We start from the raw sequence: 13117 nt of genomic DNA on the forward strand, positions 1-13117 counted from the left end.
CTGTGTGTGCATCCATGTCACAACACACGCGTGTGTGTGTGCCTCTGTGTGTGTATCCATGTCATTACACACGCGTTTGTGTGTGTGTATGCGTGGGAGCGTCCCTGTCTCTCCCTGTGTATGATCCTGTGCCTGGATCTCACAATACACACATGCGTGTCCTTGTCCAAGTGTGTGTGTGCAAGCCGGGGAGGAACGAGCAGGAAAACACCGGGGGGCACACGGGCACGGGGCCCGCTGCGTGCGCTGCGTGTGCCCGTGCCTGCACACGCGTGGCCGTGGGCAGCCCACGCGAGCGGGGATGGAGCAGCGGCCGCAGAAGGGGAGGGCTGGGGTGAGTGCGAGTGCGAGCCTTCATCTCAGCCTTCCCCCGGGGCGCCGCCGGCACGCTCCAGCACGGTGCTGCCAGCGCCCGCGGATGCTCGGGATGCTTAAATTAATTTAATCATTAATAACCTGGAACGCGTCCGGGAGCTTCTCCCTGGCTCGGCCGTGGCGGCGGGTCGGAGCTGCCGAGCGGGAATCCCTTCCCGAGGCCTCTCGCTCGCCGGAGCCGCTTCCCGGCCACCCGGGCCGGGTTAATGCAGTTTTAAGGGATTGTGTCAGGGCGGCAGCTGCGCCGTGCGGGAGCCGAGGGTAATCCTGTGCTGCCTCCCTGCGCTGCCGGCCCCGGCCTGCTCGCCTGATACCAGCCCAGTCCCCGGGCTGCTCCGGGGCAGGAGGGCTCCAGCCTCCATCCCCGCACCCCATGGCTGCCGGTGCCTCTCCCAGTGTCTCCTTCTCCAGCTCCACAACACCCGGCGAGCAGCAGCGGTGCTTAAGGAAGCAGCGCCCCTCGAGCTGCCTCGCACTTCTCCGCCTGCTGCGGGTCCACATTGTCCCTTCTGTGCTGCTGTGGCTCAGCCCCGCAGGGTGCTGGGTGCCCAAAATCAAGGCCCCATATTCAGTCGCTGGTTCTGCTCCTCCTCCACCCTCATGGGCTGCCAGCTGGGGCCCAAGGAGTGTTTTGAGGGGCACCATCCACCCCCTGACACAATAAAGCAGTTGAACAAATCCCTCTCCAGGCAGTTACTGCCCTGCAATGGCCGTGCCCTGCCGGGCGTCCCTGCCACCCCACTGCCCACTTCCCTGGCCCGGTGGGTCCCAGAGCCCGGTCTGTGACAGGTCATGACAGTGCTTCCAGCCTCCTGCCCGCTGTCCCTGCAGCACCCCGGGGTGACAGTCTGATGCCCCCATTCATCTGGAGCCTCTGTGGTGCTGCCTGAGGTACACTGCCCATCTCACATCCCAGTGGGGACAGTGGTGGCTCCTGCTCATCCCCTGTTCCTGGAGCTGCTTTCTGGGCACATCTGTGTCCAGGTCCTCCAGCACCCCAGGCCAGGGAAGGCTGGGTGAGTGTCACTGCCCCAAACTGCAGGGACAGCAGCTGTCGAGTCAGTGGGCCCCACCATGGGACAATGCTGGTTTTCAGTGTGGCTGCCAATCCTGCACTCAGGGCCACGATGGCCGTGTTGTCCCACTGGCACAGGAGCTGTCTCTGCAGACGGATTGGTGACATTTGAGCCGCTGAAGGTCACCAGGATGTTGTTAAATCCTGGCAGTGTCCGGTGACCGAGGCTGTTACATCCGAGTGTGGCGGGTGAGGAGCAGCACGAGGGGCAGGAGCTGCTGTGTGGGGCCCAGTGACACAGAGCAGAGCACATGCACTGCCAGCTTGGCCACACCAAGGTCCTGGCACTGCAGAGGGGCAGCCAGGCTAGTACAGGCACCTCAGCTTTTTTTTTGCCAATAAAAAGCTGAATTCATCCATTTTTAGGAAGAAAAAAGGATGGTGCCAGGTCCGTGTTGCTGCCAGTGTGACGAACATGAGCTGCTGAGAACCAGAATCAGTTCTGCTTTTCATTTCCCTCTTCCCCATAATTGCATTTAGTCCTGGTGAGGGAGATGCAGGGAGGCCGCTGAGGGACACAGGGCTGCAGCCAGGCGCTCCTGTCCTGCCCCCACACCTCCCTCCCAGGACATCAGCCCTGCCACAGCACTTTTCATGGAATCCCAGAATGGTTTGGGTGGGAAGGGACCTCAAAGCTCATTTTGTTCCACCCCCTAGGAAGGGCAGGAACACCTTCTACTAGACCAGGTTGCTCAAAGCCTCGTCCAGCCTGGCCAATGTCCAGGGATGGAAGTGGCAGCTCCTGTCAGGCTGCAGGCCCTGAGCTGAAACCCCAAACTGCTTCCAGGGAGTTGTAGGCACCACCCCAGCAGTGGGAAGGCAGGAACCTTGGCAGGAGCCTGCCCTGGCAGCCCCAAAATGCTCCTACCCACAGTGGTGACCAGCTGGTGGCTCTCAGCAGCTGCACATGGCTGTGCTGCTCTCTGGCACTTTCTAGCATGGAAAAGGCTGTAAATTCCAACTTAGGAGAGGTTCACACACCAGGAAAGTCCTGGATGAGGACTTTGGTTCTGCAAAGGCATTAACAGGTCCTGACAACTTCTCCCATCATCGCTCCGTTTATTGATGCCACTGTCCAACATGAGATCTGACAGCACCGGGAAGGAGCCCGGCGTCCTCCGGGGAGCTGATGCCACCACCCCAGCCCCAGCCCAGCTCTTCACATGGATCTCACCCAGCCACAGCCCAGCCTCAGGAGCTGCAGCCAGGACAAGCTGGGATCCCCAGGAACCGAGCTGGTACAAACAGGAGCTCAAACCAACAGCAAGGAGATGGATCGTGTCCCACCCACCCTGGCAGCAGGTGCCCAGGAGCAGGGAGGTCTTTCCTTGCAGCCAGCCTGGAGCTGCTCCTCCCCTGGGCAGGAATCCCGCAGCTCCTGCATTGAGGAACATGGTCGATGCCACCGGCAGCGGCTCAAGGACAGAAGAGCAGTTAAACACAAGGTCTCACTCTCAGTCTGTGGTGACCCCACAGCACCCCGATGCCCTCGGTGGTGGCAGGGCCAGGCCCCTGGTGGGAGGATCGAGCGCTAGGAATGGGTGTTTGGAGGAGCCTTGCGGAGGGGTCCTACCAGAAAAAGGGTCTTTTACTGCAACTAGAGTTTTATTCTATTGTATAATTCAGGAGTGCATCACAGCCCCGCGAGCCGGGCAGGCACCTATCAGCACTTCCAATCTAGACACACGCACAACTTCCTCATCAGCTGCATCTGTTAATTACTCACCTCCCCCCGGCCGGAGCTCCTCCTGTCGCATCCAGCCCAGACGAGGCAGCGCCTCCGCAGAGCTCCTGGACAAAAAGTGACTGTGCCAGAATCAGCCTACAGAGAGCAGTTAACAAAAAAAAAAAAAAAAAGAAAAACAAACCAAAAATAAAATCTTGCCCACCCTAAGGTTGCTTATCAAATAAAAAGTTCCTCCACATTTATTAAAAAAAACCAAACAGTAGATTTAAAAAGCAGTTACGAGTCCTACTCTGGCAAAACACCCTGTGTACAGGTTTCTTTTGTTGGTGGTTTGTTTGCTTGTTGGTGAGGATTCCCCCTAAATCAGCTGCTTCTGTTAATTTTATATATATATAATCTTTTTTAATTTTGCCGCGCGTTGCTTGCTTTAATTCATTAATTTATTTCCAATCAGCCGAGTCTCCACCAGACCAGCGGCGCTACCACACAAAGCTTCCTTGATGTCCATGCCCTGAGCCGGGGTGGGGGGAGATGGATGGAGGGAGGGTGGGAGAGATGAGTGGAGGAGAAGGAGGACGAGGAGGAAGGAAGGGATGGAGGGAGGGAGGGAGAGGAGGGAGAGGAAGCCTGGGCAGCCCCTCACTCTCCCATGTGCGTCCTCAGGTGGTACTTGAGCGACTGCTTGTAGCGGAAGCACTTGGTGCACTCGGTGCAGGGGTAGGGCCGCTCGCCGGTGTGCGCCCGCTGGTGCTCCAGGAGGTGATGCTTCTGCGTGAAGTTCTTGCCGCACTCGGTGCAGTGGTAGGGCCGCTCGCCCGTGTGGATGCGCTGGTGCTCCAGGAGGTGGTGCTTGCGGATGAAGCCCTTCCCGCAGACGGCGCAGGCGTGCGGGCGCTCCCGCGTGTGGATGCGGTAATGGTTGGTGAGCTTGGACTTCTCGCTGAAGGTCTTCTCGCACTGGCTGCACTGGTAGGGCCGCTCGCCGGTGTGAGTCCGCTGGTGCCGCAGCAGGTGGGAGGGCCGGGTGAAGTTCTTGCCGCACTGGGGGCACAGGAAGGCCATCTCGTTCTTGCCGGCGTGGATCCTCTGGTGCATGAGGAGGCTGATCTGCAGGCGGAAGCTCCTCCGGCACTCGCCGCAGGTGAAGGGCCGCTCCCCGACGTGGGTGATCTGGTGTTTGCTGAGGCTCGACTTGTGGCTGAAGCTGCTCTCACACTCGGAGCACTTGTAGGGCTTCCCCGGGGGCGGGGGCCGCGACGGGGGCTTGAGGCCGTGCTCGGGGCGCCGCGGGACCCCCACGCCGCGGCGCGTGTGGCTGCGCTGGTGCAGCAGGAACTGCTGCTTGTTGCGGAAGCTGAGGTCGCACTCGTGGCACTCGTAGGGCCCTTCCTTGAGGTGGTTGCGCTGGTGGATCATGAAGTTGATCTTCAGCATGAAGCTCTTCCCGCACTCGGGGCAGATGTAGGGTCTCTCCCGCGTCCGGTTCCGCTGCTGGCCGCTGGCCGGCTTCATGTCCCCGGAGTCCCTCTCGCAGGCCGACGGCTTCCTCACGCGGGCGGCCAGGCCGCGGGGCTGCGCCTTGGAGCTGCACTGCGCCTCACAGCCCAGCCCGGCCTCGTGGCTGGGGAACGCCGGCGGCTCGCTCCGGCCCGAGAACATGGCACACGGCTCCAGCGTGTCCGGGTCATCCTCCTCCTCCTCCTCCTCCTCTGTCTTGATCACGATCCCATCCTCTGTGGGGGAAAACCGAACAGTGTCAAGGTTATTGGGTGGGACGGGGTGGCTTCTTACACCCCTGGGTGCTACAGAAACACCTGCACGGGCTCCTGCAGCTGTTTGCGCCTGCCCCACCACCCGGACACGAGCTGGCTGCAGCCGGAGCCCGGAGCACTGGGATGGGCCACGTGCCCCCTGAACACGGAGCTCAGACAAACCACCCCTGGTCAGGCTCCCCCGGAGGGTCTGCTCTGACCAATTGTCAATAGGTTTGGCAGCTTCATGGTGCTGCAGGATGTGGGGGATAACAGTGCCATGGGCTTGCCAGGGCTCGGGTGGCCAAGAGATTTCAGAGCAGCTCCATCTGCTGCTGTTTCACTGGGCTACAACAACACTCCCCGCACGGCACCACTCGACACAAACACAGCACTGGGCTGCTGGCTCTGCTCCGGGGACAGCACAGCCAGCCTGGGACTGTCCCCTTCCCTAAGCCTTGCCATGAGGGGAGAAACCCACCTCCTTCCCAGAGCACCCAGCAGTGAGATGGAATGGCAGTGGGATGGATGGCAGCAGGCCAGGTTCGCCTTCGTGTCACCAAGGCAGGAAGTGAGCCAGGGATTTTGTTTGGTGAGAGCAGCCATCCCAGGGACACACAGCAGGACATGCACAGCCAGCACAGCCCAAGGGAAGGCCCACAGGGCATCCCTCATGTCACCCCACACTGGACTTCCAGCCAGGCCTGAATAGTCTCCTGGGAAGAGCAGCTACACTTTCCCAAGAAAGGGAAACCGATGGGAGTGGATGTGTCAAAGCTGTGGTGGCCCTCTTCCCTCTGAGGGAGGGGAAAAGCCAGGTCCTTCCCCCTGCCCCCTCTATGGACCTGGGGGCTCAATCCCCCATCCCGGCCGGCACCGCCGCAGCTCCTGCCCAGCCCCACCAGCTGGGCCCCACGCCCTGCCAGAGGCAGCGGCTCTCGGACAAGGATCGGCTCCAGCCCCACTGGTGGCTTGGCTGCTTTCCCTCACAAAGCCGTGAGCAGACCACAGGACCCACAAGACGGAGCTGAGGCCCTCAAGAGCCCAACCCTGTGCGTCTTGGTTTGTGTTACACCACAAAGCCGTCAGGAGGAGGGAACCCACCATTCCCAACCTCTCATCTCCCTGCTCTCCCATCCCCACCCTCGCAGCACATCTGCAGGACTTGGCCTGCATCTGCCACTCCACTGGCAGAATCCTACACATGAAACACTCGGTGCCATCACTGCATCTCTCCACTAAATCACCTCATCCTTCCCCTTCCCTCCTGGCAGCTCACACACCACAGAGCTCCAACCGTTCTTCCCTGTCCTGTGGAGCTGCCCTGAGCAACTCCCACACTTGGCAACCTGCAGGACCTCCCACATTCCTCCAGCAGTGTCCGGTGTGCAACCATCCACTCCTCCACACCTCACACCAACGTCCTGCCCTCTGCCACAGCGGGATTTTGGGAGCAGGGCTCACTGGGGCTCTCACAGAACACTGCCTGAGGCACATCTTCCCTTGGTCTCGGTGGGTAACACACAGAGGGCTGGGCCAGTGCTCACTCCACTCCGGAGTGGGACAGGAGCCTTCAGAAACCACATTCTGTGCCCACCAGGGACATGCTGCCTCCCCCTCCAAGCCCAAGGCCTGGCCAGAGCCACTCTTGCAAGCTGCTGCACCCAGAAACTTTCCTTCTGGTGCTGTTTTCTGGGGGGGATTTAACTCCTCCCACCCATCCAACCCTTTGCCCACCTTTTCCTAACCCACCACAGCCCCCCGGGCCTCCCGTGTCCAGAGTGTCTCACCGGTGCAGCTCCCGTGGTGGACGATGACCCTCTGGATCTCGTTGAAGTCGGCTCCATACTCGGACGAGTCCCCCAGGCTGGTTCCCGGGAGGTCCCTCGGCGGGGACACGGAGCCGTAGGGGCTCTCGCAGGCCGCCTCCTCGTCTGGGCTCTGGAAGCTCCCCTCGGACTGCCCCGACATCCCGTGCAGCTCGGGGTTCTCGGGGCTGTCTTCAGGAAGGAGCTCCTCCGTTTTGATCACAACCCTTATTCCAGCTGCAGCAACGAGAGATTCCCACCTGCCATCACTCCCAGGATGAAGGAACTGCTCCCAGCAATCCCTGCCGGGTCTGGCTGCTGATCCCACAGAGGGCTTTCATCTCCTTGGCCTCTTCTGCTCTCCCTACAGCCCCTGCCCTTCACCCATCCCTGCCACGCTCCCAGCTCCAGCCCAGGACCGTCTGCAGGCACAGGGAACTCGCTCCACCCACCCTGGGGCCTTGGTGGCACAGCTCAGCAGCCCTCAGCCCTCATTCCCCAGCTGCAGCTCCATGTGGGCCCGTGATCTTCCTCTTCCTATTGGCCTTAACTTAATTTCAAGATCCTTGTGATGGAGAGCGCAGGTAGGGTGTTGGAGTGACCCCACATCCACAGCCTGGGATCAGGGATGACCAGTGGAGATGACAGCAACTCTTCCAGGCCATCTCCTTATCTCCTTATCAGCCCCCTCGTGTGACAGCAGGAGTCGCTCTGGCACTTGGGGCCACTGGTGCCTCATTCCCAGCCCAGCCTTGCCCCTCAGCACAGGATGGGACCCCACTTCCCTGCCCAGGAGGATGCTCCAGGCACCATCCACGCAAAGAGAGGGTGGAGAGGATTTTCTGGATGGATGGGCTCTCCCAATGGGACCCAATTCTCCTTCCTTGCTGGGCACACCAGCTCCCTGAGGACCTGGTCTGGTTGCAGATGCTTCCCTTGCTGGGAAGGGCACCCAGTGCCCAACTCTCTAGGCTCTGCTTGCCCTGGTTTCTATGTTGAGCTATACCTGGACACCAAACCTCCCATCAGCCAAATTTATCCCATTCCTAGGCAAGGCTTCTCCTGATAAACCCCATCAGCCACAGCCCCAGCAACACCTGCTTCAGCCTTGGGATGAGCAGCTCCTGGGAACACAACCCAGGGCTGCCCTGGTGCCAAGGCACCGCCTCACCTGCAGTGGCATCAGTAATGATCTCACTCTCCTCCAGGTCCTGCTCATTTCTGCCCCGCGATTCCTCCCCTTGCTCGATCTGAGACAAAACACCAGGTTTGGAAATTGCATAGTCTGTTGAGAGACAGAGGGGTGGAGAGAGGGGTTACTGCGCTGGGAATTGAATACTGGCTTCCAGCTCTTCCCAGTGCCGGGGAACACGTGAGGACACTCAGGAACATCCACGGGTGCTGCTGGCAGAGGGAATTCAGGGAGACAGGAGCTGAGGTGCCACACACAGAGGAACTACCTAAGAGAAGAAACCAAATCCCTTTCATGTTTTTCTGGTGGGGGTTTTAGAACTTCTTAAGACAAATCGTGCCCACTGCAAAGCCAGAAGCATTTCACCAGCTCCCAGCAGAGCTGGGATTCCTCCTGAACCTCCACAGGAAATGCCCCAAAGCATGGATGACATCAGACAATTCTTCCCTTTGCAAAATCCTCTAAAGGGGTGCAGGGGCTGATACCCACTGCAGGCCCCAGGGAAGCCCTTCCACCAGCCATGGGGAAGGAGCTGGTTTTTGACTGCATAACTGTGGCTGGAAGAGGCCTGGGAGGTCTCCAGCCCACCTGCCCACAGGGCACCCCCCACACAGCCAGAACACCACCACAGCATGAGCTGGAATGAGCCCAGACTAAAAACATCCTCCTGTGTTTTTAAGTCTTTAAAATGGGACATTTGGGCCTTGCCCAAGGGGATCTCCAAGGAGAAGCCAGAAGCAGTCCCCCATCCCTTGGCAGAGCGAGGACACCCCATATTTACCCAGGGAGATCAGAGACTCGTAGTTCCCCTTCATCACATTCTTGTACAGCTCCTTCTGCCACTCCTCCAGCTTCTCCCATTCCTTGTCATTGAAATAGACGGACACATCATCAAAGGTCACCGGCACCTGCAATTCCAACAGCGGGTTCAGGCAGGAGCCTGGGCACGGCCAAGCTGCAGCTCCTTCAAGGCCATCAACAAGCTGCTTTTTACACTTGACTCCTGGGCAGGTATTTCTATGGGAATAAAGGACTCAACCAAACCAAAGGGATGGTTCCTAGCCATGAATCCAGACTGGGATTTCCCCAAAGGACCCCAAGCTCCTGCTCTCTGCAGGGTGATCAGGCTTGGGGGACGGTAAGGGAGAGAAAACCCAGGAGCTGGGCTGGACTCATCCCTATTGATGAGCTGACGTAACTCCCGGATTCAATTACCCCAGAACTCCAGGGAAAACTCTACCCAGGCCCACAGGGCTCCCCATTATCCCTGGTTACTCTGTGCCCACTGGCTGCAGCTCCCTAGCTCGTTAGCCAAGGAATAATTCCCAAGGATAAATTCAAGATGTGCAAACAGTGCCGTGTTGGAGTGGAGCTCTTCAGAGGGGAACACAGCACTCCGGTTCTGCCCCCCAACCACGCTGATGGGGTGTCAGGGTCTGAACTCCCCTTTTCCTGACCCTCTCTGCTCTCTCCGGAGTCATTCCCATGTCCTACACGGTCTCATTTGCACACATTCTTTTAGCAGGAAGGTTGTTAAATTCAAGTAGGAGCTGAATATTGAAGGTGGGCTCTTTCTGGAGCTCAGCTAAACCCAGGGAGCTCATCTGCCTTCCTGAATCCCAAAGCTTCCCCCTTCCCTGCAGCAGCAGCTCCCACTTGCTCCTTCCCCGGCCTGGGAGACTCTGCAGCACCAAGGTGGTCAAAACAAAAGAACCACAAAATCTGCAGGGTTTTTTCAAATGGTGTCAAAAAGAAATGAACAAAAAAAGAGTCAGTGGCCCCAGGGCTTTGTAGCGCAGTGGAGCAGAACTGAAACCTCTGGCCTGAGTACCAGGATGCCCTCCCAGGCCGGTGTCCCACCGTGTTTCAGTCCCAGGCAGGGATGAGCTGGGAAGCTGCGATGGGCAGCTGCAATGGTGAGAGACTCCCCTGTGCTGGGGCTGTCCCCGCTCACCGACCCCGGTCCTGTCCTGCCCTCTGGGAGCATTTTGGGTGCAGCGCCCGGCTCCCGGACCCCAGGACACCATTACCTTGGGGACTTCCCCCTTCCTGCCTGGGGGCAGCCGCAGGATCCAGAAGTTCCTGTTCTTCAGGAGGTTCTCCATGTTCTCCAGGCGCCGCTGGAGCAGCCCGTACTCCTGGATGAGGGTGCCCAGCGCTGCACACTTGCTCTCCAGCTGGTTCCCCAGCTCCGCCGCTGTCTTCTCACAGTCGATCAGCTTCTTCTCCGCCATCCCCGTCCGACCCTCCAGGTCGAGCAGGCGGGTGGAGTGGGAATCCACCTTCCGCTCCACCGCCTGTACGGCCGCCACCACGGTCAGGGACAGCTCTGCCGTCTGCGTCTCCCGCTCCGAGGTGCGCTCGGGGCCGGCCGCTGGCCGGAGGGGCGAGGGGCAGCGCGGCGGCCGCACCGGCTCCGGCGCCTGCGGACACAAGGGCGCGGGGTCAGGGCGGGGGTCCCCCCGGGGGGATGGGACCCTGCCGGGGCGATACGGATCCCCCCCGGCGTGACAGGGGCCCCCCGGGGCGATGGGGACGCCCCCGGGGCCATGCAGACCCCGCGGGGGGGCCGCTGCAGGGCCCAGCGCTCCCCGGGGCGGCGGGGACGTCCCCGTGTCCCCGCTAAGCCGCTTACACCGGCCCCGTGCCGGTCCCACGGGACGGGCAGGACCCGCGGCGGCGGGGGCGGGGGGAGGTGACAGCGCGGGGCCGGGAGGTGACACGGTGGGGGCGGGGGGGGCCGCGCGGTGACACGGGCCGGCCGAGCCCCGTTGCCATGGGCACGGCGAGGGGACACCCGGGGGGCTGCGGGCGCCCCGTCGCCATGGGGACCGGGCGGTGACACGGGGGTGGGGGGCGGCGGCGGGTCCGTCCCAAGGGGCCGCAGGGCCCGGCGGCGGGGAGGGGGGGGGCGCGGCGGCCGGGCAGGCCCGGCCCCGACGGCAGCGCGGGCGCCGCCGGCCGCGGAGGCCCGGGCGGGCTCGGCGCGGCCCCGCCGCCCCCCCGGGGCCGCCCGTCCCGTCCCCGCCCGTCCCCCCGGGGAGGCGGCCGCGGCCCCGCGCGCTGACAGCGCCCGCCGCCCGCCGCCACCCCCCCCGCCCGCCGCGGCCCCGACGGCGCGGCCCGGGAGCCCCGACGTGCGGCCCGCGAGCCGCGGGCGGGCGGTGCGCGCCGGGCCCGGCCCCGCGGCGGGCGGGCGCCCTTTACCTGAGCGGGGGCCCCCTCGGCCATGGCCCTTTGTTCCGTGCCCGGGGCCCCGGGGGCTGCGGCCGGGAGGATCCAGCGCCCGCTCGCTGCTTCACCTCCGCCCGCCGCCGGGCATCGGGCTGGGCGCGGGGCGGCGCGGCGGGGCGGGGGCGCGGCGCGGCGGGGGCGGGGCGGGGGCGGCGCGGGCCTGGCGGGCGGAGGCGGCGGGGCGGGGGCGGCGGCGGCTCCGACACCGAGCGTGGCTCCGGGTCCGGGTCCGGGTCCGGCGCTCCGGCCGCGCCGCTGCCCCGCCGCGCCGCCAGGGGGCGCTGCAGCCGCCGGACCGCGCGCGGGCCGGGGCGGAGCGGGGCGGCGCGCGCCGCACAGCGCCCCCTGGCGGGCCGACGGCATCAGCGCCCCGCCCCGTCGGGGCCCCCCCACGGCACCGCCCGCAGCGGGGACAGGGGGGGACCGCGGGGACAGGGGGGCCCTGCGGGGACAGGGGGGGACCGCGGGGACCGGGGGGCACTGCGGAGACCGGGGGAACCGAGAGCCCGGGGAACTGACGGGGGTGGGGGCATTGGGGGCACGGGGGAGCTGGGCGGTACTGGTGGCACTCGGGGCATTGCCCGAGGCACTGGGCTTGCGGCGGGGAAAGAGGGGGGACGGGGGGGGGGACCGAGGGGTCACTGGGGAGGCCCCGGGGCCGCCTTCCCCGGCTCCGCCCGTCGGGTCCCTCCCGCCCATCCCCACGGGCTCGGAAATGGCGGCCGGAGGCGGCGGCGCCGTGGAAACAGAGCGAGCCCTCCCCGCCCACGGCCTCCCCGCCGGACCCGACCCCAGCATCCCAACCTATCCCGTCCCATCCCATCCCATCCCATCCCATCCCGTCCCATCCCATCCCATCCCATCCCATCCCATCCCATCCCATCCCTTCCCGTCCCCTCCCGCTGCCCCCTCCTGTCTCACATCATCCATTCCTATTCTTTCCCACCTCCTCCCAGTCCATCCTGTCATGTCCTTTCCAGTCTTGTCCTGCTCCATTCTGTCTCTCCCACCACGCCCTGTCCCATCCATGCCCTCCTGTCCCACCCCATCCATGCTGTCTCTTCATGCCCCAGCCCATCCCACTCCATCCACACTGTCTGATCCCATCCAATCCCATCCTCTCCCATCCCATTCCATGCTGTGTGTCCAGTCTTGTCCCATGCAGTCCCACCCTCTCCATCCCACATCTTGTCCCATCACATCCCATTCCGTCCATGTCTCATCCAGTTCCATCCCATCTCATTCCATTCATCCTGCCCCACTGTATCCTACTGTATCCCATCTGCCCTGTGCCATCCCATCCCTCCCGGTTCTAGCTCATCCATCCGGTCCCACCCCCATTCCATTCCATCTCCATCTCATCTCCCCAGTCCCATCCCTGCCTGCTCTGGCACAGCCCCGCCACACTTTGGGGGGGAAGTCACCGAACACAGGGAAGGGCAGGAAAGCCTTTAGCTTATGGGAAAAGGGAGAGGACAAGTGGGATGGGTCACCCCGGCTTGGGGGGTACAGGGGTTTGACAGCAGGTGGGGACCCCCAGTTAGGGACCTCCTGTCCAGGCCCCTCCGGGGCTGTCCCAGGGATCCACAGCCTCTGTCCAGGGCTGACCCATTGGCAGGGGACACCAGGAGCAGCTCTGGGATGGAGGGGGTCCCTCCCTGGGGTTTGTACATCCCAGTGCAGCTGGGAACACTGGGCTGCAGGGCAGCTCTTGGCACAGGGAGTGCCTGACCCTGGCTGTGGGAGGCCCCACGCTGTCCCGATGGAGATGGGTGTGATCACCAGGTGTATTTATTCCCAGGAGTGGACTGAGCAGGATGGGGACACAGCCGTGTCCATGGAGTGCCTTCTGCCTGTGCCCTGGGCTCCAGCCACGTGTGTGCACACAGAGCACACGTGTGACCAGAGCAGGACACTCGTGTGGCCTCACCGTGCGCTCAGGGCCGTGCTCGGCCTCACCATTGGCATCACCTGCCCTTCCCAGCCTGGACCCCA

The 13117-nt window shown here is 62.9% G+C and overlaps 1 protein-coding gene across 1 annotated transcript; it reads right to left on the reverse strand.

The window, feature by feature from the left end:
• Positions 1 to 2746: 2746 nt before the first annotated feature.
• On the reverse strand, positions 2747 to 11192 carry LOC309572501 (zinc finger protein 783-like). Its single transcript, XM_082280832.1, has 6 exons — positions 11096 to 11192; positions 9919 to 10311; positions 8670 to 8796; positions 7868 to 7981; positions 6679 to 6933; positions 2747 to 4870 (listed from the first exon to the last, which is right to left on the reverse strand). The coding sequence occupies exons 1-6, from the start codon at positions 11117 to 11119 to the stop codon at positions 3777 to 3779; spliced, it is 2007 nt and encodes a 668-aa protein (XP_082136958.1). The 5' UTR covers positions 11120 to 11192; the 3' UTR covers positions 2747 to 3776.
• Positions 11193 to 13117: the final 1925 nt, after the last annotated feature.

The sequence above is a fragment of the Coloeus monedula genome, assembly GCF_965178545.1.
Source record: "Coloeus monedula genome assembly, chromosome: 1".
NCBI lineage: Eukaryota > Metazoa > Chordata > Aves > Passeriformes > Corvidae > Coloeus > Coloeus monedula.